The sequence below is a fragment of the Pristiophorus japonicus genome, chromosome 1 (assembly GCF_044704955.1).
Source record: "Pristiophorus japonicus isolate sPriJap1 chromosome 1, sPriJap1.hap1, whole genome shotgun sequence".
In the NCBI taxonomy this organism is placed as follows: domain Eukaryota; kingdom Metazoa; phylum Chordata; class Chondrichthyes; family Pristiophoridae; genus Pristiophorus; species Pristiophorus japonicus.
The window spans coordinates 21,696,756-21,723,105 of record NC_091977.1 but is presented as its reverse complement, the minus strand read 5'-3'; the positions used below and the strand labels follow the sequence as shown (position 1 = coordinate 21,723,105).

The 26,350-nt window shown below is 47.7% G+C and overlaps 1 protein-coding gene across 4 annotated transcripts in view; it reads right to left on the bottom strand.

The window, feature by feature from the left end:
• aadat (aminoadipate aminotransferase) overlaps window positions 1-26,350 on the bottom strand; it is an 86,992-nt gene that overhangs the window by 4,817 nt on the left and 55,825 nt on the right. For 3 of the 4 annotated variants that reach the window (XM_070878081.1, XM_070878099.1, XM_070878090.1), the window contains 5 exons: window positions 21,462-21,558; window positions 14,196-14,257; window positions 9,675-9,739; window positions 2,131-2,299; window positions 1,452-1,553 (listed from right to left, as the gene is read on the bottom strand). In XM_070878081.1, the coding sequence (XP_070734182.1) occupies window positions 1,452-1,553; window positions 2,131-2,299; window positions 9,675-9,739; window positions 14,196-14,257; window positions 21,462-21,558 (495 nt within the window). The remainder of the gene's footprint in view (window positions 1-1,451; window positions 1,554-2,130; window positions 2,300-9,674; window positions 9,740-14,195; window positions 14,258-21,461; window positions 21,559-26,350) is intronic. The other variant, XM_070878107.1, reaches the window with a different exon arrangement.

Below are 26,350 nucleotides of genomic sequence, written 5' to 3'. Positions count from 1 at the left end.
GGAAAAAAAAATCTAGGAAATTCCTCTCCAATCCATCCAGGCGATCAAAACTAGTCCAGGAGATCATTCTGGCCATAGTCGATTGCTTGCAGTACTTACCATCGTATCTGCACCAGCCAAAAGGTTATCCAGTCTAATCCCACTTACCAGCTCTAGGTCCATAACCCTGCAGGTTACGACAGTTCAGTGCCCATCCAAGCACTTTTTAAATGTGGTGAGGGTGTTAAACTTTGTTTGAGAATGCTCCTGTGAATTGCCTTGGAACATTTCACTATGTTAAAGGCACTATATAAATGCAAGTTGTTGTAGCCATTGATTAGCTAATGATGCTTTGGTGAAGAGTTTTAAGCCGTTTTCTTACACTGACTGTGATTTTTTTTTGGTTAGAGTTTCAGGAGGGAGTGACCTCCATGTCTCGCTGTTTTATACTCGTGGGTCAGGAACTAGTCTCCATGTGAGTGCTCCCATCCACTGTGTGATTACATAGAATGTAGAGCACAGGAACAGGCCACTCGGCCCAACTGGTCCAAACTATTAATGCTCCACACGAGCCTCCTCCCACCCTACTCCATCTCACCGTATCAGCATATCCTTCTAATCCTTTCTCCCTCATGTGTTTACCTAGCCTCCCCTTAAATGCAACTATACCCGAGTGTCAGCTGTGGTTCAGTGGCCCTCTGAGTCAGAAGGCTGTGGGTTCAAGTCCCACTCCAGGAACTTGAGCCCCCCAAAAAATCTAAGCTGACACTCCAGTCCGGTGCTGAGGGAGCGCTGCACTGTCGGAGGTGCCATCTTTCGGATGAGACGTTAAACCGAGGTCCTGTCTGCTCTCTCAGGTGGACGTAAAAGAACCCATGCCACTATTTTGAAGAAGAGCAGGGGAGTTATCCCTAGTGTCCTGGCCAATATTTATCCCTCAATCAAGATAATAAAAACAGATTATCTGGTCATTAGCACATTGCTGTTTGTGGGAGCTTGCTTGTGCACAAATTGGCTGCCGCGTTACCCACATTACAACAGTGACTACACTCCAGAAGTCCTGCATTGGCTGTAAAGGGCTTTGAGTCGACTGGTAGTGGTGAAAGGCGCTATATAAATCCAAGTCTTTCTTTTAAACTATTCGCCTCAACTACTCTCTGTGGTAGTGAGATCCACATTCTAACCACTCTCTGGGTGAAGAAGTTTCTCCTGAATTCCCTGTTGGATCTATTGGTGACCATCTTATATTTTTGCCCCTTAGTTTTGGACTCCACCTACAATTGGGAACACCTTCTCTACATTTACCCCGTCGATCATAATTATAAAGATCTCCATCAGGTTGCAACTGAGCTCTCTCTTGTCTAGAGAAGAGAACTCCAGGCTGTTCAGTCTTTCCTGATAGTTATAACCTCTCAGTTCTGGCAGGCTCCTTGTAAGTACTTACAGAATCGGTGAATATTGAAAGCATTTACCTGATCGATTTGCTCGGGAGTGGAAAGGGAGAAGGCAGCACGGGCATACGAGGAAGGTGCCGAGCTGTCGAGCATGAAGGCTTGTCCGGGAACCAGCAGCACCTGAGGAGAGGCAGACAGACACACTGCTGAGCACGAGCCGGTCTTCACCATTACAAATACGACCGACCAGAATTGTTCTCACTGCGATAACGTTTTAAACTTGGGCAAAGAAATAAAGGGGGAGGGCGGGTGTGGAGGAGGAAAATATAAAATAAACATTGGCATCTTCGCAGAGCTAATGTTTGAGGGCAGTCCAGACTATTCGAGAAAGAGTAACGCAATCAGAAGATAGGACAAGCAGAACGAGGAATTTTGACGGAAATCTTCAGGGTTAAACCGTGGCATGAAATTCAGTAAATATTGCATCAAAATTTTTTTTTTAAATCTACAGGAAACCATTCAGGAGACTTTTAAAAAGATAAATGAATAAGTTCAGTGTGTTGGACTATTGGGGTTCTGGGGGCGAAGAGGAGAAAGAGAAGGAGAGTGAAGAGGAGAGACAAAAGGAGGAGAGAGTGAAGAGGAGAGAGAAAAGGAGGAGAGAGTGAAGAGGAGAGAGAAAAAGAGGAGAATGAAGAGGAGAGAGAAAGAGAGAAAAAGAGGAGAGAGTGAAGAGGAGAAAGACAAGGAAACTAACAAGTTCCCCTCCGGATAGTTGGATGTTGCCGGGAGAGTTGCTTCCATCACTCGAGCCGTTACCTCGTTTTTCACGGCCTTCTCCGAGATTAGTTGGTAAGTGTCTGGGATTCCCTTCAGTTTCATCCAGAAGAACATGCCAGCACCGGGGACATGCCACTCAACGGCATCTGGAAGGACATTGAGAAGTAGTGAATAGATATGGAGAAAAGTTTGTGAAATATTAACCAAAGCAGCTATTATAAGTCTTGTGTACTGCTGTTAGCTCAGCTGGGACAGGAAGGAGAAAAAAAACCATGTCTAGGATGTTAGAAAGGAAGCTGGCAAGGGGTCCACTTTGTCTGGTTGTGCCGTGCAATATTCAAAAACTATTGCTCCATTATTCTATGGGTAGCGGGAAACTTTACTCATGGGGCTCCGCTTGTCTTTGATACACTGTAGAATGGTTCCACGGCTGCTGATTTTATTTTTTTAATTCAATAACCGGAGAGCAGACAAAGTAGACTCCTCACCATCTTCCTTTTAAACATCCTAGACATGTTTTTTTCGATGGGATCTGCTGCAGAAACAGAGCGCCAAAGCAGGGCGCCATCCTCTGCAGGGGACCTGGGACCTGTGTGAACAGGACGAGCAAATGTGAATCTGCTGATCAGATTGAAGAATAGTTAATTGAGCAGCGCAGAGTCGGAACCAGGAATGGTCAGTTAGAATATTGGATTCAGCGTCAAATTGGGAACAGAAAGCAAAATAAAGAAAATGGCTCCAAGAGAGATAACTGTGCACAATTTTGGTCTCCTTATCGCCTTATTTCCTTATCGCCGCTCCCTATCTCTAATCTCCTCTAGCCCCACAACCGCCCGAGATGTCTGCGCTCCTCTAATTCTGCCTTCTTGAGCATTCCTGATTATAATCGCTCAACCATTGGTGGCCGTGCCTTCTGTTGCCCAGGCCCCAAGCTCTGGAACTCCCTGCCTAAACCTCTTCACCTCGCTTTCCTCCTTTAAGACATCCCTTAAAACCTTCCTTTTTGGCCGAGCTGTTGGTCACCTGCCCTAAATTCTCCCTTATGTGGCTTGGTGTCAAATTTATTAGTGTCTTATAATACTCCTGTGAAGTGCCTTGGGGTGCTTCACTACGTTAAAGGCGCTATATAAATACAAGTTGTTGTTGTACTGTACACAGTTTTGCTCTCCTTATCTGAGAAAGGACATACGTGTCTTAGAGGTGGTGCAACGAAGGTTCACTAGGTTAATCGCTGGGATGAGAGGGTTGTGCTATGAGGAGAGATGGAGTAGATTGGGCCTATACTCCCTGGAGTTCAGAAGAGTGAGGGGTGATCTCAGTTAAACAGATAGGGCTGGATTTTAGGCTTTTCTGTTTTTGGGGTGAAACTGGAGACGGGGCGAGAAAGTTACCGGCCGGGAATAGGTTGCGCTTTATTACGGAATTTTCGCCACCTGGGCCCTGCGCCAGGGTGTGCAGCACGAAGGGAGGCCTTGTACAACTTTCGAGGTGCAAAAATGGGAACCTCGCGAACTAAATTACCGGGCCGTGTGCACTCCGAGATAGGCCTGGGGGGAGGGGCGGGAGGCGACCTTAAAAACTCCACAAAAACATTACCTACACCACCACAACACCAATTGCTAAAAAAAATTCAAACACCCACACTTACCTTTGCAGCACTTTACTGACCTCACTACCGCCGGCACGGATGGACCGCTCCGGTTTCCCAGGCGGTCATTGCGAGGCGCGATTCCAGGCGTACGGGTCGGGTGCGAGCCAAAACTGGGATTGTGTTGCAACCAGAGGCGTTGCACACCCGGGGCGGCTCTTCCCGGCAGTGCCGCTGAGTGTCGCCGTGAAACCCGACCCGAGGATTGGCGCCGGACGCAGGAGACCCCGCTGCCCCATTTTACACCGCTCCAGGATGAGACCCGAGCGCGATGGATCGGAAAATCCAGCCCTTAGCATCTACCATGTCAACCCCCCTCAGAATCCTGAGAGGCTGTTTCCCCTGGCTGGAAAATCTAGAGCTGGGGGTTTGGGGGGGGGGGGCACAGTCTCAGGATAAGGGGTCAGTCATTTAAGACTGAGATGAGGAGGAATTTCTTCACTCAGAGGGTTGTGAATCTTTGGGATACTGAGTCGTTGAGTGTATTCAGGGTGGAGTTAGATAGGTTTTTGTACTCTCGGTGAGTGTGGTTCTGGAACTCACTGCCTGAAAGGGTGGTAAAGGCAGAAAGCCTCATCACATTTAAAAAATACATGGATGCGCACTTAAAGTGCCGCAACCTACAGGGCTACGGATCAAGAGTTGGAAAGTGGGATTAGGCTGGATAGCTCTTTGTCGGCCAGTCCGGACACGACGGGCCGAAATGGCCTCCTTCCGCGCTGTAAATTTCTATGATTCTATGAACGGAAATGACAGTAAATGTTTTGGGAAAAAGGCCAATCCCTCGTGACACCGGCAGTGAACAGTGGACATGCTGAACGTCGCTCAGACACACGGATTGAAGTCAATTGCTGGAAACATGCATCAGGTTTGTCGGCATCTAAAAGATATTGAAAAAAGGACGTGACTGCCGCCAATGAAATTAAGTAGTTGACCGTGCGCAATTGCTGTGGTTTTTTTTGGTTGTTCTCGCCAGACCCCCAGCCCTCCCCACCCCATCCCACAGATTGGTGAGAAAGTAGGGGAGGGGGTGGAAAAAAGAAATCGTTGCTGCCGAACTCAGCCGCAAGAGAAAGTTAACATTTTATGCGCTGCCAAAATGAGCCAAAAAAACTAAAATTAAAAGTTGAATTGGTGTTTGCATTGGAAAATCTCTGGAGCGAGACTTGAACCCACAACCTTCTAACTCAGAAGCGACATGCTACCCAGTGAGCCAAGTGGATTAAAGGAACCTCTGGGACCTCTGTTTGAGGCCACATGGGACCTCGATGGCCTGCAAGTGTCCTGGACAATCTTAACCTTTCCCCCAGAGGGCACAGGCACCCAACTCCATAATTATGGGAAAAGCGAACATCTCTCTCGGAGGACACAATGACGCTTGGTATATTGCCAGAGCTGCTCCTCTCAGCTCGGGTTAGGTCACACTTTCAAGACACACCACTGGTACAACTTGTATTTACACAGCAACTTTAATGTAGGAAAGTATCTTCACAGAGGTGCAAAGGGAAAAAAATGGGTCACCAAGCCAAAGGAGGAGGTATCTGGAGGGGGCGACCAAACGTTCGGTTTTCAGTAGGGTCTTAAAAGGAGAAGAGGGAGGTGGAGAGGTGGTTTAGGGAAGGACCGAGGTGGCTGAAGGCACAGCCACTAGTGGTGGGGAGAAGGAAGGAGGGTGAACACACAAGAGGCCAGAGGCAGAGGACTGGAGAGTTGGGAGGGGCGATTGTAGGGCTGTAGGAACTTACACAGATGGAACGGCTATGCCTTGTTTAAACATAAGGGTAAGAATTTTAAATGACAGTCATTGGACGGCTGGGAACCAGAATAGGTCAGCAGGGCAGGGATGATGGGCGAGCAAGACTTCGTGTAGGCATTTATTGTCCATCCCTAATTGCTCTTGAGAAGGTGGTGGTGAGCCGCCTTGAACCGCTGCAGTCCGTGTGGTGAAGGTGCTGTTAGGGAGGAAGTTCCAGGATTTTCACCCAGCGACGATGAAGGAACGGCCGATATATTTCCAAGTCAGGATGGTGTGTGCCTTGGAGGGGAACTTGGAGGTGATGGTGTTCCCATGTGCATGCTGACCTTGTCCTTCTAGGTGGTAGAGGTCGTGGGTTTGGGAGGTGCTGCCAAAGAAGCCTTGGCGAGTTGCTGCAGTGTACCTTGTAGCTGGTACACACTGCAGCCACGGTGCGCCGGTGGTGGAGGGAGTGAATGTTGAAGGTGGTGGAAGTGCAAGTGCAAAGTGCTCTGGGAGTGAGAGAAGGTGGACCCAGCTAAAATGAGAGAGATTGTTCAGCAGCAGATGTACGTCTGAATTTTATTCTCTTCTTAGAATCCCCTATTTTTGTTTTTGATTGCAACTCTGGGAAGCACCTCGAGACCTTTTCTTCATTAAAGGAACTGTATAAAACACTAGTTAGGTCACAACTAGAGTACTGCGTGCAGTTCTGGCTCACTACATTACAGGAAAGATGTGATTGCACTAGAGTGGGTACTTTGGAGATTCACGAGGATGTTGCCAGGACTGAAACATTCTAGCTATGAGGAAAGATTAGATAGACTGAGGTGGTTTTATTTGGAACAGCAGAGGCTGAGGGGAGATTTAATTGAGCTGTATACAATTATGAGGGGCCTGGATAGAGTAGTTCAGAAGCACCTATTTCCCTTAGCAGAGAGGTCAAATAACCAGAGGCATAGATTTAAATTGGTAGAAGGGTTAGAGGGGAGTTGAGGAGAACTTTTCTCACCCAGAAGGTGGTGGGGGTCTGGAACTCACGGTCTGAAAGATTGGTCGAGGCAGAAACCCTCACCACATTTAAAAAATACTTGAATGTGCACTCAAAGTGCTGTAACCTACAGGGCTACGGACCAAGAGCTGCAAAGTGGGATTAGGCTGGATAGCACTTTGTCAGTCGGCGCAGACACAATGGGCCAGATGGCCTCATTCTGTGCTGAAATTTCTCTGATTCATAGAAACATAGAAAATAGGTGCAGGAGTAGGCCATTCGGCCCTTGGAGACTGCACCACCATTCAATAAGATCATGGCTGATCATTCACCTCAGTACCCCTTTCCTGCTTTCTCTCCATACCCCTTGATCCCTTTAGCCATAAGGGCCACATCTAACTCCCTCTTGAATATATCCAATGAACTGGCATCAACAACTCTCTGCGGTAGAGAATTCCACCGGTTAACAACTCTCTGAGTGAAGAAGTTTCTCCTCATCTCGGTCCTAAATGGCTTACCCTTTATCCTTAGACTGTGACCTCTGGCTCTGGACTTCCCCAACATCGGGAACATTCTTCCTGCATATAACCTGTCCAGTCCCGTCAGAATTGTATATGTTTCTATGAGATCCCCTCTCATCCTTCTAAACTCCAGTGAATACAGGCCCAGTCGCTCCTCATTATGTCAGTCCTGCCATCCCTGGAATCAGTCTGGTGAACCTTCGCTGCACTCCCTCAATAGCAAGAACGTCCTACCTCAGATTAGGAGACCAAAACTGAACACAATATTCCAGGTGAGGCCTCAACAAGGCCCTGTACAACTGCAGTAAGACCTCTCTGCTCCTATACTCAAATCCCCTAGCTATGAAGGACAACATACCATTTGCCTTCTTCACCGCCTGCTGTATCTGCATGCCAACTTTCAATGACTGATGTACCATGACAGCCAGGTCTCGTTACACCTCCCTTTTCCTAATCTGCCGCCATTCAGATAATATTCTGCCTGCGTGTTTTTGCTCCCAAAGTGGATAACCTCACATTTATCCACATTATACTGCATCTGCCATGCATTTGCCCACTCACCTAACCTGTCCAAGTCACCCTGCAGCCTCTTAGCATCCTCCTCACTGCTCACACCACCACCTAGCTTAGTGTCATCTGTAAACTTGGAGATATTATACTCAATTCCTTCATCTAAATCATTGATGTATATTGTAAATAGCTGGGGTCCCAGCACTGAGCTCTGCGGTACCCCACTGGTCACTGCCTGCCATTCTGAAAAGGACCTGTTTATGCCGACTCTCTGCTTTCTGTCTGCCAACCAGTTCTCTATTCACGTCAATACATTACCCCCAATACCATGTGCTTTAATTTTGAACACCAATCTCTTGTGTAGGATCTTGTCAAAAGCCTTTTGAAAGTCCAAATACACCACATCCACTGGTTCTCCCTTGTCCATTCTATTAGTTAAATCCTCAAAAAATTCTAGAAGATTTGTCAAGCATGATTTCCCTTTCATAAATCCATGCTGACTTGCACCAATTCTGTCAGTACTTTCCAAATGCGCTGCTATTTCATCTTTAATAATTGATTCCAACATTTTCCTCACCACTGATGTCAGGCTAACTGGTCTATAGTTCCCCATTTTCTCTCTCCCTCTTTTTTTAAAAAGTGGTGTTACATTAGCTATCTTCCAGTCCATAGGAACTGATCCAGAGTCGATAGACTGTTGGAAAATGATCACCAATGCATCCACTATTTCTAGCGCTACTTCGTTAAGTACTCTGGGATGCAGACTATCAGGCCCCAGGGATTTATCGGCCTTCAATCCCATCAATTTCCCTAACACAATTTCCTGACTAATAAGGATTGCCTTCAGTTCCTCCTTCTCACTAGACCCTCGGTCCCCTAGTATTTCCAGAAGGTTATTTATGTCTTCTTTTGTGAAGACAGAACCAAAGTATTTGTTCAATTGGTCTGCCATTTCGTTGTTCCCCATTATAGATTCACCTGATTCTGACTGCAAGGGACCTACCTTTGTCTTCACTAATCTTTTTCTCTTCACATATCTATAGAAGCTTTTGCAGTCAGTTTTTATGTTCCCAGCAAGCTTCCTCTCGTACTCTATTTTCCCCCTCTTAATTAAGCCCTTTGTCCTCCTCTGCTGAATTATAAATTTCTCCCAGTCCTCAGGTTTGCTCCTTTTTCTGGCCAATTTATATGGCTCTTCCTTGGATTTAACACTATCCTTAATTTCCCTTGTTAGCCACGGTTGAGCCACCTTCCCCATTTTCTTTTTACTCCAGACAGGGATGTACAATTGTTGCAGTTCATCCATGTAATCTTTAAATGTTTGCCATTGCCTATCCACCGTCAACCCTTTAAGTATTATTCGCCAGTCTATTCTAGCCAATTCACATCTCATACCATCAAAGTTACCTTTCCCTCAGTTCAGGACCCTAGTCTCTAAATGAACTGTGTCACCCTCCATCTTAATAAAGAATTCTACCATATTATGGTCACTCTTCCCCAAGGGGCCTCGCACAACAAGATTGCAAATTAGTCCTTTCTCATTACACATCCCCAAGTCTAGGATGGCCAGCCCTCTAGTTGTTTCCTCGACATATTGGTCCAGAAAACCATCCCTAATACACTCCAGGAAATCCTCCTCCACCATATTGCTACCAATTTGGTTAGCCCAATCTATATGTAGATTAAAGTCTCCCATGATAATTGCTGTACCTTTATTGCACGCATCCCTAATTTCTTGTTTGATGCTGTCCCCAACCTCACTACTACTGTTTGGTGGTCTGTACACAACTCCCACGAGCGTTTTCTGCCCTTTGGTATTCCACAGCTCTACCCATACCGATTCCATATCATCCAAGCTAATGTCCTTCCTTACTATTGCGTTAATTTCCTCTTTAACCAGCAACGTTACCCCACCTCCTTATCCTTTATGTCTATCCTTCCTGAATGTTGAATACCCCTGGATGTTGAGTTCCCAGCCTTGGTCACCCTGGAGCCATGTCTCCGTAATCCCAATTATATCATATTCATTAATAGCTGCCTGCGATATCAGTGCAACGTGTTGTTGATGTCCACGGTGTTTGTTTGTGCGGTGTTAATTTAACTTCGCAAGCGTTACCTTTCAGCCACCTTTCAGCAGACGCCTGCATGGCATCCCGCTGCTTCCTGTAAAACTCCACCACTCTATTGTAAAAAGAACAGTTCAGGTCAGTCACTGATGTCAGTAATATAGCAGCATCTGTTGTACAGAAAATGAAGTCATTCTTTTAAGTTCTCTCAAGAGTAACTCTTATCTTCTTCTACAACACACACACAGCTCCTCACCTAGTACTGCCTTTACAAGTTAGACCTGCTGTCGGCATTGCTTTGAACAAATCACGCACAATGGGGTCTCTGGAGCGAGATTGACAATTAGCACCAAGTGACTGCAAATTGCAAGAGGCCCGAGCCCAGCGAGATTGGGGACAGGCCCAAGTCACTCAGGACTCTAACCGGAAGTGGGGAGGGCAAAAGGGAGAGTGAAAGCAGAGGGAGGGAGGGAGAGAGAGAGTGAGTGAGAGAGAGGGAGGGAGAGAGAGATTGAGAGCAAGGGAGGGAGTGAGAGGGAGGAAGGGAGAGAAAGGAGGGAGAGAGTGAGAGGGAGGGAGTGAGTGAGAGGGAGGGAGAGAGTGAGTGAGAGGGAGAGAGTGAGAGGGAGGGAGAGAGAGTGCAAGCAGAGGGAGGGAGAGAGAGTGCAAGCAGAGGGAGGGAGAGAGAGTGCAAGCAGAGGGAGAGAGAGAGTGCAAGCAGAGGGAGAGAGAGAGTGAAAGTGAGGGAGAGAGTGAGAGGGAGGGAGAGAGTGAGAGGGAGGGAGGGAGAAAGTGAGAGAGGGGGGGAGGGAGAAAGTGAGAGAGAGAGGGAGGGAGAGTAAGAGAGAGAGAGGGAGGGAGAGTAAGAGAGTGAGAGGGAGGGAGGAAGTGAAAGGGAGGGAGAGAGAGAGTGAAAGGGTGGGGGGGAGCGTGAGAGGGAGGGAGGGGAAGTGAGAGGGAGGGAGGGGAAGTGAGAGGGAGGGAGGGGAAGTGAGAGGGAGGGAGGGGAAGTGAGAGGGAGGGAGGGGAAGTGAGAGGGAGGGAGGGGAAGTGAGAGGGAGGGAGGGGAAGTGAGAGGGAGGGAGGGGAAGTGAGAGGGAGGGAGGGGAAGTGAGAGGGAGGGAGGGGAAGTGAGAGGGAGGGAGGGGAAGTGAGAGGGAGGGAGGGGAAGTGAGAGGGAGGGAGGGGAAGTGAGAGGGAGGGAGGGGAAGTGAGAGGGAGGGAGGGGAAGTGAGAGGGAGGGAGGGGAAGTGAGAGGGAGGGAGGGGAAGTGAGAGGGAGGGAGGGAGAGTGAGAGGGAGGGAGGGAGAGTGAGAGGGAGGGAGGGAGAGTGAGAGGGAGGGAGGGAGAGTGAGAGGGAGGGAGGGAGAGTGAGAGGGAGGGAGGGAGAGTGAGAGGGAGGGAGGGAGAGTGAGAGGGAGGGAGGGAGAGTGAGAGGGAGTGAGGGAGAGTGAGAGGGAGTGAGGGAGGGAGAGTGAAAGGGAGTGAGGGAGGGAGAGTGAAAGGGAGGGAGGGAGAGTGAAAGGGAGGGAGGGAGAGTGAAAGGGAGGGAGAGAAAAAGGAGGGAGAAAGAAAGGAGGAAGAGAGACATAGAGCAGTGAGAGGAGAGTGGAGCAAGGTGAGAGAAGGAGGGTGAGAGAGCGACAGAGAGAGGAGAAAGAGAAGAGGAGTGAAGAGAAGACAGAGAGAGAAAGGATAGAGAAAGATGACACAGAGAGAGAACAATCATGTTACCAGATCTCCATCCGGTTTGTGATTATGACGTACATCCAGGAGTTTCCTCGGGATTGGGTATAGGGGGTAAGTGGGGGGTAAGTGGGGGGGGGTAAGTGTGGGGGGTAAGTGGGGGGGTAAGTGGGGGGGGTAAGTGGGGGGTGGTAAGTGGGGGGGGGTAAGTGGTGGGGGGTATGTGTGGGGTAAGTGTGGGGGGGTAAGTGGGGGGGTAAGTGGGGGGGGGGCAAGTGGGGGGGGGGGTAAGTGGGGGGCGTGGGGGAGGGGGTAAGTGGGGGGGGTAAGTGGGGGGTAAGTAAGTGTGGGGGAAGTAAGTGTGGGGGGGAGTAAGTGGGGGGGGGAGTAAGTGGGGGGGGGAGTAAGTGGGGGGGGGAGTAAGTGGGGGGGGGTAAGTGTGGGGGATGTGGGGTGGGTAAGTGTGGGGGGTGTGTGGGGGGGGTAAGTGTGGGGTGTGTGTGGGGGGGTAAGTGTGGGGGGTGTGGGGGGGGTAAATGTGGGGGATGTGGGGGGGTGTGGGGGGGGTAGGTGTGGGGGGGTAGGTGTGGGGGATGTGGGGAGGGTAAGTGTGGGGGGTGTGGGGGGGTAAGTGTGGGGGGTAGGTGTGGTGGGGGTAGGTGTGGTGGGGGTAGGTGGGGGGGGTGTGGGGGGGGTAAGTGTGGAGGGGGTAGGTGTGGGGGGGTAAGTGTGGTGGGTGTGGGGGGGTAAGTGTGGTGGGTGTGGGGGGGTGGGTGTGGGGGGGTAGGTGTGGGGGGGTAGGTGTGGGGGGTGTGGGGAGGGTAAGTGTGGGGGGTGTGGGGGGGTAAGTGTGGGGGGTGTGGTGGGGGTAGGTGTGGGGGGTAGGTAATTGTGGAGGGTGTGGGGGGGGGTAGGTGTGGGGGGGTAAGTGTGGTGGGTGTGGGGGGGCAGGTGTGGGGGGGTAATTGTGGGGGGTGTGGGGGGGTAAGTGTGGGGGGTGTGGGGGGGTAAGTGTGGGGGGTGTGGGGGGGTAGGTGTGGGGGGTAGGTGTGGGGGGAGTAATTGTGGAGGGTGTGGGGGGGTAGGTGTGGGGGGTGTGGGGGGTTTAATTGTGGAGGGTGTGGGGGGGGGGGTAGGTGTGGGGGGTGTGGGGGGGCGGGTGATGGAAAGCAACAGACTGCACCTGGAGCAGGCAGACCTCTATATGGAATGTCAATGATGCTGGAGTGATGCCACCATCTCTCCCACCTCATTACCTGGTCTCCACTTAGTGGGGCAGGGTGGGAGGGGGGCTCAAACAGGACTGGTCCCCACAATTAGCGAACCTCAATGCAAACCCCTCAGACCTCAGATCAGGAGCAGGGGTGGACAACAAATTCTCTTTTGTAGGACCACCCCCGCCCCACAAATTCTGTGGCTCTGACCACAGCCGCAGGCTTCTTTCAGGCTTGGTGTTTAGCACAGGGCCTTGCCAAGAGACATGCCTGCACTGCCGAGAGAGGTATGGGTGAGGCTTGGGTGATGACCTCAACTGGTGGGTTCAGGTCAAGTCATGGCCAGAGCACTGTCGGTGGAGATGTGGGGAGGAAAGCTGGTCCCTATAAGTCTATATGAGGTCTTACAATGCACTGATCAGGCCATATTTAGGGCACTGTGTTGTATGGTCACCACACCACAAGAGATATCCTTCACATTAGAAAGAGGACAGGAGAGTGCAACAAGACGCACTCCAAGGTGCAAAGGGCACGAGGAAAGATTAGAGAAGCTTTAGCTATATAGTCTATAAAAGGAATGCTTATCAGGAGCGGTGAAGCCAGTAAAAGGGTGAGGGGGAAGAGAGAGGTCAGGGGGTCATGACTCCCTAATTATTTTGAGGTTGCCTCACACAGCCAAAACCGAGCCCACAGGCCTTCAGCAGCGAGAAGGCCTCACTTCCAATCATCATCATTTCCTACATTACAGCAGTAACTCCACTTCAAAAGTACTTCATTGGCTGTAAAGCGTTTTGGGATGTCCTGAGGTTGTGAAAGGAGCTACAGAAAGTCAAGGATAGAGATAAACAGATACACAGTCAGACACAGACACTTTTTTTTAAATAAGTGAACTTGCTGCCTACCTCTTCTGTGATCCTCTGATCTGAGGGGCCTGGGGTGCATGCAGTGAGCCCACTAGTTATGGGTGCCACTCCGTTTGAGCCTCCCCGCTCCCCCACTAAGTGGAGACCCAGTAAACACAAGTAGAATTGAGTGGACCAAGCTTTGTGGGCTGGGTCATTGTGGTCGCACACATCTCGCGGACTCGAAGGAAGGATGGGCATCGACGGGCTGAATGGCTCTTCCAAGGCTCATGTTCTTATTTTATTCTAATACCTTAATGACAATGATTCGTAGAATCTTCAGCACAGAAGGAGGCCATTCGGCCCATAGTGCCTGTGCCGGCTTTTTGAAAGAGTTATCCAATTAGTCCCACTCCCCCGCTCTTTCCCCATAGCTCTGCAAATTTATTCTTTTCAAACCTTTCTCCAATTCCCTTTTGGAAGTTACTATTGAATCTGCTTCCACCGCCCTTTCAGGCAGTGCGTTCCCGAACTCAACAACTCGCTGCGTCATTTTGTTTCTCATATTCTTTAGCCAATTACTTTCAATCTGTGCCCTCTGGTGATCAGCCCTTCTGCCAGTTTCTCCTTATTACTCTGTCACAACCCCTCATGATTTTGAACGCCTCTATCAAATTTCCCCCTAAACATCTCCCCTCTGAGGAGAACAACCCCAGCTTGTAGATGCTAGAAGGAGAATGTAATATAACCCGCCGGCTCATTCATCATTCACATTCTGTTACTTAGCGAGAGAGAGATAAAAAGGCAGATGTTAAGTTATAATCTTTACCTGTCGACATGGTCCAGGAAGCCATTCTGTCCCCATTGCTGAAGCAGCTGCACAACCATGAGCTATAATGGAACATATATTAACTATACGCAAGCTGTCTAACTTAAGTAAGCAACAACACCAAGAGTTGAACACAAGGTTTGATTTCTCTGTGACATAATGTCCGGGTGGGATCGGGTGGAACGCCGGATTTACATCCCGCCCAATATTGCTTTCTGTTGACTACAAACAGGCCAGTCAGTTTCCCGACGGGCGGGGTTAGGTTAAGAATTGTCCCACCCGCCATCACCCTCCCATTAATGTTTCCTGATATATATATAACTGATGGACAATTGGGCTGAATGAGTGATAAGAACGTAAGAGATAGGAGCAGGAATAGGCCATTCGGCCCCTCGAGCCTGCTCCGCCATTCAATAAGATCATGGCTGATCTTCCACCTCAACTCCACTTGATTCCCTTAATATCCAAAAATCTATAAATCCCTGCCTTGTATATACTCAATGATTGATCTTCCACAGCCCTCTGGGGTAGAAACTACTAGTGAAGACATTTCTCCTCAGCTCAGTCCTAAATGGCCGATCCCTTATTCTGAGACTGTGACCCCTGGTTCTAGACTCCCCAGCCAGGGCAAGCATCCTCCCTGCATCTACCCCATCAAGCCCTGTAAGAATTTTGTATGTTTCAATGAGATGAGAGGCCATGTGAAGACCAGTCACTCCTTGGTGGAGCAGGAGCAAGGCCAGGAACAGGACCCAGAACAGGCTACTTAGATATTTTATTGAGGACAGTAGTTGGGCCAAACATGATTTAAATGGAAGCGTTAGCCACACGTCTGATAGAAAGGGGCTTATGGTCTACAGGGCAGTAGTGATACCCGCCCTCCTGTACGGCTCAAAGACGTGGACCATATACAGTAGACACCTCAAATCGCTGGAGAAATACCACCAATGATGCCTCCGCAAGATCCTGCAAATCCCTTGGGAGGACAGATGCACCAAAGTCAGTATTCTCAATCAGGCCAACATCCCCAGCATTGAAGCACTGATCACACTCGACCAGCTCCGTTGGGCGGGCCACATTGTCTGCATGCCGGATACAAGACTCCCAAAGCAAGCGCTCTACTTGGAACTCCTACATGGCAAGCGAGTCCCAGGAGGGCAGAGGAAATGTTTCAAGGACATCCTCAAAGCATCCTTGACAAAGTGCAACATCCCCACCGACACCTGGGAATCCCTGGTGAAAGACCGCCCTAAGTGGAGGAAGAGCATCCGGGAGACCATCAGAACATAAGAATTAGGAACAGGAGTAGGCCATCTAGCCCCTCGGGCATGCTCCGCCATTCAACAAGATCATGGCTGATCTGGCCGTGGACTCAGCTCTACTTACCCGCCCACTCTCCGTAACCCTTAATTCCCTTATTGGTTAAAAATCTATCTATCTGTGACTTGAATACATTCAATGAGCTAACCTCAACTGCTTCCTTGGACAGAGAATTCCACAGATTCACACCCTCTGGGAGAAAAAATTTCTTCTCAACTCGATTTTAAATTGGCTCCCCCGTATTTTGAGGCTGTGCCCCCTAGTTCTAGTCTCCCCGACCAGTGGAAACAACCTCTCTGCCTCTATCTTGTCTATCCCTTTCATTATTTTAAATGTTTCTATAAGATCACCCCTCATCCTTCTGAACTCCAACGAGTAAAGACCCAGTCTACTCAATCTATCATCATAAGGTAACCCTCTCATCTCCGGAATCAGCCTAGTGAATCGTCTCTGTACCCCCTCCAAAGCTAGTATATCCTTCCTTAAGTAAGGTGACCAAAACTGCACGCAGTACTCCAGGTGCGGCCTCACCAATACCCTATACAGATGCAGCAGGACCTCCCTGCTTTTGTACTCCATCCCTCTCGCAATGAAGGCCAACATTCCATTCGCCTTCCTGATTACCTGCTGCACCTGCAAACTAACTTTTTGGGATTCATGCACAAGGACCCCCAGGTCCCTCTGCAACGCAGCATGTTGTAATTTCTCCCCAAATAATATTCCCTTTTACTGTTATTTTCCCCAAGGTGGATGACCTCACACCTTCCGACATTGTATTCCATCTGCCAAACCTTAGACCATTCGCTTAACCTATCTAAATCTCTTTGCAGCCCGCTTTCCCACTAATCTTTGTGCCATCTGCAAATTTTGTTACACTACAATCTGTCTCCTCTTCCAGGTCATCTATGTATATTGTAAACAGTTGTGGTCCCAGCACCGATCCCTGTGGCACACCACTAACCAACGATTTCCAACCCGAAAAGGACCCATTTATCCCGACTCTCTGCTTTCTGTTAGCCAGCCAATTCTCTATCCATGCTAATACATTTCCTCTGACTCCGCGTACCTTTATCTTCTGCAGTAACCTTTTGTGTGGCACCTTATCGAATGTCTTTTGAAAATCTAAATACACCACATCCATCGGTACACCTCTATCCACCATGCTCGTTATATCCTCAAAGAATTCCAGTAAATTAGTTAAACATGATTTCCCCTTCATGAATTCATGCTGCGTCTGCTTGATTGCACTATTCCTATCTAGATGTCCTGCTATTTCTCCCTTAATGATAATTTCAAGCATTTTCCCCACCACAGATGTTAAACTAACCGGCCTATAGTTACCTGCCTTTTGTCGGCCCCCTTTTTTAAACAGAGGCATTACATTAGCTGCTTTCCAATCTGCTGGTACCTCCCCAGAGTCCAGAGAATTTTGGTAGATTATAACGAATGCATCTGCTACAACTTCCGCCATCTCTTTTAATACCCTGGGATGCATTTCATCAGGACCAGGGGACTTGTCTACCTTGAGTCCCATTAGCCTGTCCAGCACTACCCCCCTAGTGATAGTGATTGTCTCAAGGTCCTGTGTCCAGCAATCATTCCTATGACCAGCAATTTTTGGCATGGTTTTTGTGTCTTCCACTGTGAAGACCGAAGCAAAATAATTGTTTAAGGTCTCTGCCATTTCCACATTTCCCATTATTAAATCCCCCTTCTCATCTTCTAAGGGACCAACATTTACTTTAGTCACTCTTTTCCGTTTTATATATCTGTAAAAGCTTTTACTATCTGTTTTTATGTTTTGCGCAAGTTTACCTTCGTAATCTATCTTTCCTTTCTTTATTGCTTTCTTAGTCATTCTTTGCTGTCGTTTAAAATTTTCCCAATCTGCTAGTTTCCCACTAACCTTGGCCACCTTAATTTGATTTGTTTTTAATTTGATACTCTTCTTTATTTCCTTGGTTATCCACGGCTGGTTATCCCTTCTCTTACCGCCCTTCTTTTTTACTGGAATATATTTTTGTTGAGCACTATGAAAGAGCTCCTTAAAAGTCCTCCACTGTTCCTCAATTGTGCCACCGTTTAGTCTGTATTTCCAGTCTACTTTAGCCAACTCTGTCCTCATCCCACTGTTGTCCCCTTTGTTTAAGCATAGTACGAGACACTACTTCCTCATCCTCAATCTGTATGACAAATTCAGCCATACTGTGATCACTCATTCCGAGAGGATCTTTTACTAGGAGATCGTTTATTATTCCTGTCTCATTACACAGCACCAGATCTAAGATAGCTTGCTCCCTTGTAGGTTCTGTAACATACTGTTCGAAGAAACAATCCCGTATGCATTCTATGAATTCCTCCTCCAGGCTACCCCGTGCGATTTGATTTGACCAATCGATATGTTGGTTAAAATCCCCCATGATTATTGCCATTCCTTTTTCACATGCCTCCATTATTTCCTTGATTATTGCCCGCCCCACCGTGAAGTTATTATTTGGGGGTCTATAAACTACGCCCACCAGTGACTTACTATCTCTAATCTCCACCCACAATGATTCAACATTTTGTTCATTAGAGCCAATATCGTCTCACACAACTGCCCTGATATCATCCTTTATTAACAGAGCTGCCCCACCTCCTTTCCCTTCTTGTCTATCTTTCCGAATCGTCAGATACCCCTGTATGTTTAATTCCCAGTCTTGGCCACCTTGCAACCACGTTTCTGTAATGGCCACCAAATCATACCCATTTGTAATGATTTGTGCCGTCAAGGCGTTGAGCACCTCGAGAGCCGAGAGCATGCAGAAAACAAGCGTAGACAGTGGAAGGAGAGTGCGGCAAATCAGACTCCCCACCCACCCTTTCCTTCAACCACTGTCTATTCCACCTGTGACAGAGACTGTAATTCATGTATTGGACTGTTCAGTCACCTGAGGACTCAGTTTTGGAGTGGAAGTAAGTCTTCCTCGATTTCGAGGGACTGCCTGTTATGATGATGATGGTGAGAAAGGGGCGAATGCCGTTTACACGACCGATTCACTGATCTGATTGTGAAAATCGATCATTCAGCCTTGGCATCGGCTTCTTTTTGGAAAGCCGATTAAGAGTTTGGCACAGACTCTGGAACGATTTCAATCCCGTTTCCACTCTCTCCCTATTCATTTGTCACAGAACAGGGCGAGGCACAGAGCTGTGATGCTGTTAAAGTCGATTAAAAAACATATGCTCAGCTCTTTATTGTTTTACAAATTCTATCTAGAAATGCAATATAATTCACCCAGGCGTCCTTCAAGTAACCTACTCTTAACTGTCAGCTGTGGCTCAGTGGATAGTACTCTCGCTTCTGAATCAGAAGGTTGTGGGTTCAAATCCCACTCCAGTGATTTAAACACAATATCTCGGCTGACACTCTACTGTAGTACTGGGGGAGCGCTGCACTGTTGGAGGTACTGTCTTTTGGATAAGACATTAAACCAAGGCCTCGGGTGGACGTAAACATAGAAACATAGAAAATAGATGCAGGAGTAGGCTATTCGGCCCTTCAAGACTGCACCACCAGTCAATAAGATCATGGCTGATTATTCACCTCAGTACCCCTTTTCTTGCTTTCTCTCCATACTCCTTGATCCCTTTAGCCATAAGGGCCATATCTAACTCCCTCTTGAATATATCTAACGAACTGGCATAAACAACTCTCTGTGGTAGAGAATTCCACAGGTTCACCACTCTCTGAGTGAAGAAGTTTCTCCTCATCTTGGTCCTAAATGGCTTACCCCTTATCCTTAGACTGTGACCCCTGGTTCTGGACTTTCCCAACATCGGGAACATTGTCCTGCATCTAAACTGTCCAGTCCCGTCAGAATTTTATATGTTTCTATGAGATCCCCTCTCATTCTTCTAAACTCCAGTGAATACAGGCCCAATCGATCCAGTCTCTCCTCATATGTCAGTCCTACCATCCTGGGAATCAGTCTGGTGAACCTTCGCTGCACTCGCTCAATAGCAAGAACGTCCTTACTCAGATTAGGAGACCAAAACTGAACACAATATTCCAAGTGAGGCCTCAACAAGGCCCTGTACAACTGCAGTAAGACCTCCCTGCTTATATACTCAAATCCCCTAGCTATGAAGGCCAACATGCCATTTGCCTTCTTCACCGCCTGCTGAACCTGCATGCCAACTTTCAATGACTGATGTTTCATGACACCCAGGTCTCGTTGCACCTCCCCTTTTCCTAATCTGTCGCCATTCAGATAATATTCTGCCTTCCTGTTTTTGCCACCAAATGGGTAAGCTCACAAAAATCCACATTATACTGCATCTGCCATGCACTTGCCCACTCACCTAACCTGTCCAAGTCATCCTGCAGCCTTTTAGCATCCTCCTCACAGCTCACACCGCCACCCAGCTTAGTGTCATCTGCAAACTTGGAGATATTACAATGTATATCAATGATTTAGATGAAGGAATTGAGTGTAACAGCTGGGGTCCCAGCACTGAGCCCTGCGGCACCCCACTAGTCACTGCCTGCCATTCTGAAAAGGACCAGTTTATCCCGACTCTCTGCTTCCTGTCTGCCAACCAGTTCTCTATCCACATCCCATATGCCCCCAATACCATGTGATTTAATTTTGAACACCAATCTCTTGTGTGGGATCTTGTCAAAAGCCTTTTGAAAGTCCAAATACACCACATCCACTGGTTCTCCCTTGTCCACTCTACTAGTTACATTCTCAAAAAATTCTAGAAGATTTGTCAAGCATGATTTCCCTTTCATAAATTCATGCTGACTTGGTCCGATCTTGTCACTGCTTTCCAAATGCGCTACTATTTCATCTTGAATAATTGATTCCAACATTTTCCCCAGTACCGATGTCAGGCTAACCGGTCGATAATTCCCCTCCCTCTCTCCCTCCTTTTTTAAAAAGTGGGGTTACATTAGCTACCCTCCAGTCCATAGGAACCGATCCAGAGTCAATAGACTATTGGAAAATGATCACAAATGCATCCACTATTTCTAGGGCTACTTCCTTAAATACTCTGGGATGCAGACTATCAGGCCCTGGGGATTTATTGGCCTTCAATCCCATCAATTTCCCTAACACAATTTCCTGACTATTAAGGATTTCCTTCAGTTCCTCCACCTCGCTAGACCCTCGGTCCAGAAGGTTATTTGTGTCTTCCTTTGTGAAGACAGAACTAAAGTATTTGTTCAATTGGCCTGCCATTTCTTTGTTCCCAATTATAAATTCACCTGATTCTGACTGCAAGGGACCTAGCTTTGTCTTCACTAATCTTTTACTCTTCACATATCTATAGAAGCTTTTGCAGTCAGTTTTTATGTTCTCAGCAAGCTTCCTCTCATACTCTATTTTACCCTCCTAATTAAACCCTTTGTCCTCCTCTACTGAATTCTAAATTTCTCCCAGTCCTCAGGTTTGCTGCTTTTTCTGGCCAATTTATATGCCTCTTCCTTGGACTTAACACTATTCCTAATTTCCCTTGTTAGCCACGGTTGAGCTACCTTACCCGTTTTATCTTTACTCCAGACAGGGATGTACAATTGTTGAAGTTCATCCATGTGATCTTTAAATGTCTGCCATTGACTATCCATCGTCAACCCTTTAAGTATCATTCGCCAGTCTATTCTGGCCAATTCATGTCTCATACCATCGAAGTTACCTTTCCTTAAGTTCAGGACCTTAGTCTCTGAATTAACTGTGTCACTCTCCATCTTAATAAGGAATTCTACCATATCATGGTCACTCTTCCCCAAGGAACACTGCAGAGCCCGAATTTCAACCCACGTTATTTGATAATTAAGTGTTATTTATGTAAAAATAAATAAAGAACGTGTTCAATCTGTTTGTTCCCTTCCGACACCGATGGTTAAAGATTTCCACCCTTGAATTAAGTTTGATTCTAGCCAGAAGCCAACTTGCTCACCTGTGTGAAGGTGCTGGTGTGCATTGTGGAAGCTTGGATATGGAGAACGATGCGGTCGATGAGCGGCTTGGGACCACTTAGGAATCCTATCCTCAGCCTATTAAAACACAGAACAAGATCAGAGGTGTCAAATACTTGCTGCCTATTCTTTAAGGATGGGGAGGTTGAGTTCTTTAGGTGAAGCAGCTCAGTGAACACGGCTCCATTTCTTCATCAAGTATAGTGATCATCACAGTCCACGTTGAGCTCCTCTCCAAAATTACCCCGGCCACGTCCCTCACTGCAAACGGCACCACCTGGTGTTGGGGATGATTATTTACACGGATTGGGCCTTGTATTCTAACAGCGGTTCCGACAGAAACCGTTGTTCTTTGAAATGGCTGAAACTGAAGCAACATCAAAGAATGATGGTCCAGTCTAGGGCTGCATACCGGTATTGAAGTAGATAACATCAACAAAGACTTGCAACAACCCAGGAAATGTAAAGGAAGTCTTTGCTCTGCTGACCGACATTGGCTCCCCGTCCGGCAATGCTTCGATTTTAAAATTCTCATTCTGATTTTCAAATCCCTCCATGGTCCAATCTCTTTAACCTCTCACAGCCCGACAACCCTCTGAGATCTCTGCATTCCTCAAATTCTGGCCCTTGATTTTCATCACTAATCCACTGGCAGCTGTGCCTCTAGCTGCCTAGGCCCCCTAAGCTCTGGAATTCCCTTCCGGAACCTCTCGGCCTCCCCCTCCTCCTTTTAAGATGCTCCTTAAAACCTACCTCTTTGACCAAGCATTTGGTCACCCGTCCCAATATCTCCTTAAATGGCTCGGAGTCAACATTTTGTTTGATAACCTTGGGATATTTTATTACCTAGGAAAGGTGCGATATAAATGCAAGTTATTATTGATGCCGTTGAACTGGTGACCTTTTGAAGGATGATCAAAGTGTTGGCTTCAAACTGAAACTAAAGGAAGTTAGACTGGGCCTAAAGTACTGTGCGGCAGGGTGTAGGAACGTCAATACACTGTACGCAGTGGATGGAGGCAGGGCACGGATTGTTGATCCTTCCATAATGTTAAACCCCCAAACTGAGCCACTCAGTGGAATCCAGGCACTTTCGTGAGGGATGAAAGAAATGGCTCGCTGAGAGACTTAGACTCTCCATACAATTAGAAGTCATGATACAACAATAAGATGCAGATTTTAAATCATGAGATGGGATTAGGTGAAGAAGGCCCATTTGATTTCATCCTTTCAGGATCCCGAGGTAGGCGGAAAAGCAGGCAGTTTAACTCCTCAGACAAGGAGCAGCAGCTCTGACGATGTAGCACTCCCTCAGTACTCCACTGGATTTAAATCCTACCTCTTTGACCAAGCTTTTGGTCATCTGCCCTGATATCTCCTGATGTGGCTTGGTGTCAAATTTTCTTTGATGACGTTCTGTGAAGCGACTTGGGATGTTTTACTGCATTAAAGGCGCTATATAAATGCAAGTTGTTGTTGTTGGATTGTGATCCTAGATTATCAAACCAAGTCCCAATGTGGGGCCCCAACCCACAATGGTCTGACGGATGATGAGACTGACCCAGGCCGATACAACAAAGCACAAATGGAAATCAAGTATTCGAGTCCCAACATCACTTGGCAGAGGGGAGATTCAAACTCATCCCCCTAGGAGATTGGTGCTTTGGGCCATTCAGTAATCAGTGGGCAGTAATCAATACAGCCTTATCTCCCATCAAATTCTAGACTGATTATTCCAGGTCGAACAGGACCTTTCTGCCTTGGTTTGTGCAGATTCTACAGTGAAAGACCCCAATTCATGTGAAGAGGAACATTCAACTTTCAGTGTTCAAGATCCTGAAAATAAAGATTGAATAAAGTACCGGATTTGGTACAGTACAATAAATTGGAGCTTCTTGCTCAATATCTCCCACACATCTTTGGAGGCAATGCACCCTTCTGGCAATTCATGCAGGCGTTTGAGACACTTGCACCCTCAGCTTATTGCCACTGGAGGAAATTGCGACTGGAATTTCCCTTTGCCCCCAGTCCCATTCACCCATCACCCTGTGCTCGCTGACCGATATTCACTTTCGTTCCGGCAACGATTTGCTATAAAATTATCATTCTGGTTTTCAAATCCTTCCACGGCCTTGCCCCATTCTCTCGCTGTAACCTCCTCTGGCCCCACAGCCCCGAGATATCTGCACTCCTCCGATTCGGGCCTCCTTCGCAACCCCGATTTTAAATCGCTCCACCAATGGCGGCCGTGCCTTCTGCTGCCAAGGCCACAAGCTCTGGAATTCCTTCCCTAAACTGTTCTCCACCGCTCCACCTCTCACCGTTCCTTTAAGACACTCCTTAAAATCTACCTTTCTTTTAAGCAAGCTTTTGGGGGTTGAAATTGGCTATCGCTCCGGCGTAGAAGTCCTGCCCCAGAAGCGAAATTCGGCTTACTGCCCTTAACAGAAGGTCGGGCGGGATGGGGACTGACGTGTTTTAATGCCCCTCCCCTTCCGTTAAAGGGGAGTGACACTGCGAGCTCTGCAGGTCCTTTGATGGGCCTTCACTGAGCCACCAGGGCTAGGGGGTGCCGTGGGACTGAAACGGAATTTTTAAAAACGGCGGCGCACGGGCACAGCATATCTCCCCTTCACACCGCAATGGGTGTGCGGCCTGGTTCGCGACCTGCGAGGCTGGCTCGGGCATGACTGGCTGGCCAATTGACGCCGCGGGACGAAAAAGGGGTGGCCGCACGCGACGATGACGTCATCATCGACGGCGCAGCGGTCTGCGGCGTTACCAGCGGGGTGCGGCGCTAATGGATTTGTGCCTCTGCTAATGGCCGCACAATTCTGCGGGAGCCGGTAGCGCCTCCCTCCCCAAACAAAAACACTTTCGCCCTCCGAGGGACGCAAATGGGAGTTGCACAACAGGGGAATTTCAGCCCCTTGGTCTCTTGTCCTAATATCTCACGTGGCTTGGTGTCAAATTCTGATTCATAATGCTCCTGTGAAGTGTCTTGGGACGTTTTACTCTGTGAAAAGGTGCTATATAAATGCAAGTTGTTGTTGTGCACTCTAGCCTGTATTGCTCTGCTTCACGACTCCATGCAAATGAGCTCAGTTTCCGTACCCCTGCATCACCCAACACGCTGCCCATCTCATAAATCTGTAGGTGTGGTTCCTTCCCCTTACTCTGTCCCAGCTAAATATAATCTTCCCTTGTTACACCAACTGGTGAAACCTCTTCAGTAATCGTACTTGTTATATATGCAGACTATAGATATACTCTCTGTGTAGTCACAGTGTGGTTGCATAAGATGGAGACTTGTTACCTGATGTACTATCAATAAGGTTTACACTGTGTATGTACTATGCTGGCACCACTAGAGGGTGCAACTGGTGGAGACCAGGGTTTCCTGTCCCTCTGGCAGAGGCTGTCCACCAGAGGGCACTGCGGTGGGAGACCTGGGGTCATCTGCATAGGTGTGCAGGGCCCAGTATAAAAGGCTGCCCACCATGCTTGTGCCTCACTCTGGAGTTACGAATGAAGGACCAAGGTCACTACAGTTCGAGTACAACACATTGACTCCACGAGGAGTCATTCATAAGTACATTACAGACATAACAGTAAAAGGGGAAGCTGACACAGCCTCGAGAAGTTTAGGCAAACTACTGACTATGAAGCAGAAGCTTTACACATTCAGGATTCACCAGCAGGCTACTCATAGAATCAGACAGCACAGAAGGAGGCCATTCGGCCCATCGTGCCTGTGCTGCCGCTTTGAAAGAGCTGTCCAATTAGTCCCACTCCCCCTGCTCTTTCCCCACAGCCCTGCAAATTTTTCCTTTTCCAAGTATTTATCCAATTCTCTTCTGAAAGTTACGATTGAATCTGCTTCCTCCGCCCTTTCAGGCGTGCGTTCCAGATCGTAACAATTCTCTTCATCTGCCCTTTGGTTCTTTTGCCAATGACCTTAAATCCTTGACCTCTGGTTACCGACCCTCCTGCCACTGGAAGCAGTTTCTCCCCATCTGCTCTTTCAAAACCCCTCATCATTTTGAACATAATTATCTTTAGCTTTCTCTCTGAAATATTCCAAGGTGAAAAGCCCCACTCGATTGATTCCAACTCTCGAGGCATTCTCTCTTTCCCATGTAACTGTGGTTGCCATAGTAATGAGTAACGTTTAGCCCGATCCTACAGAGTTCTTCTCATCGTATCCAATCTTAGTTAACATTGGTCGGAGGATTTTTAAAACATTATTTTAATGAGATTATGAACACTGGTTAATGACACGAGTGTCCCGGCTAATATTTATCCCTCAACCAACATCACTAAAACACATTATCTGGTCATGATCACAATGCTGTTTGTGGGAGCTTGCTGTGCGCATATTGGCTGCCGCATTTCCTACATTACAACAGTGACTGCACTCCAACAGTACTTCATTGGCTGTAAAGCGCTTTGGGATGTTGAGGTTGTGAAAGGCGCTATAGAAATGCAAGTTCGTTCTTCTTTAATGTCCTTCATTAAAGAATCAATTTCAACAATAACTTGCATTTCTCGGAGTTGGAGAAATATTCCCGAGGTGTTTCATAGAAGTGCAATCAGATAGAAAGGGACGCTTTTCACCCAATCCAAAAGGCAGCAAGGGAATAGCTTAATGTGCCGCTGCTCCAGATCCTGAAACGAAATAAAAGAAAAAAACTATACACTCGGGTTGATTTTATAATTCTCATTCTTGCTTTCAAATCCCTCCATGGCCTTGTCCCCTCCCTACCTCGGTAACCTCCTCCAGCCCTACACTGCCCCCCACCGCTGAGATCTCTGCGCCCCTCCAATTCTGGCCTCTTGCCTGTAGCTGATTTTAATCGCTCCACCATTG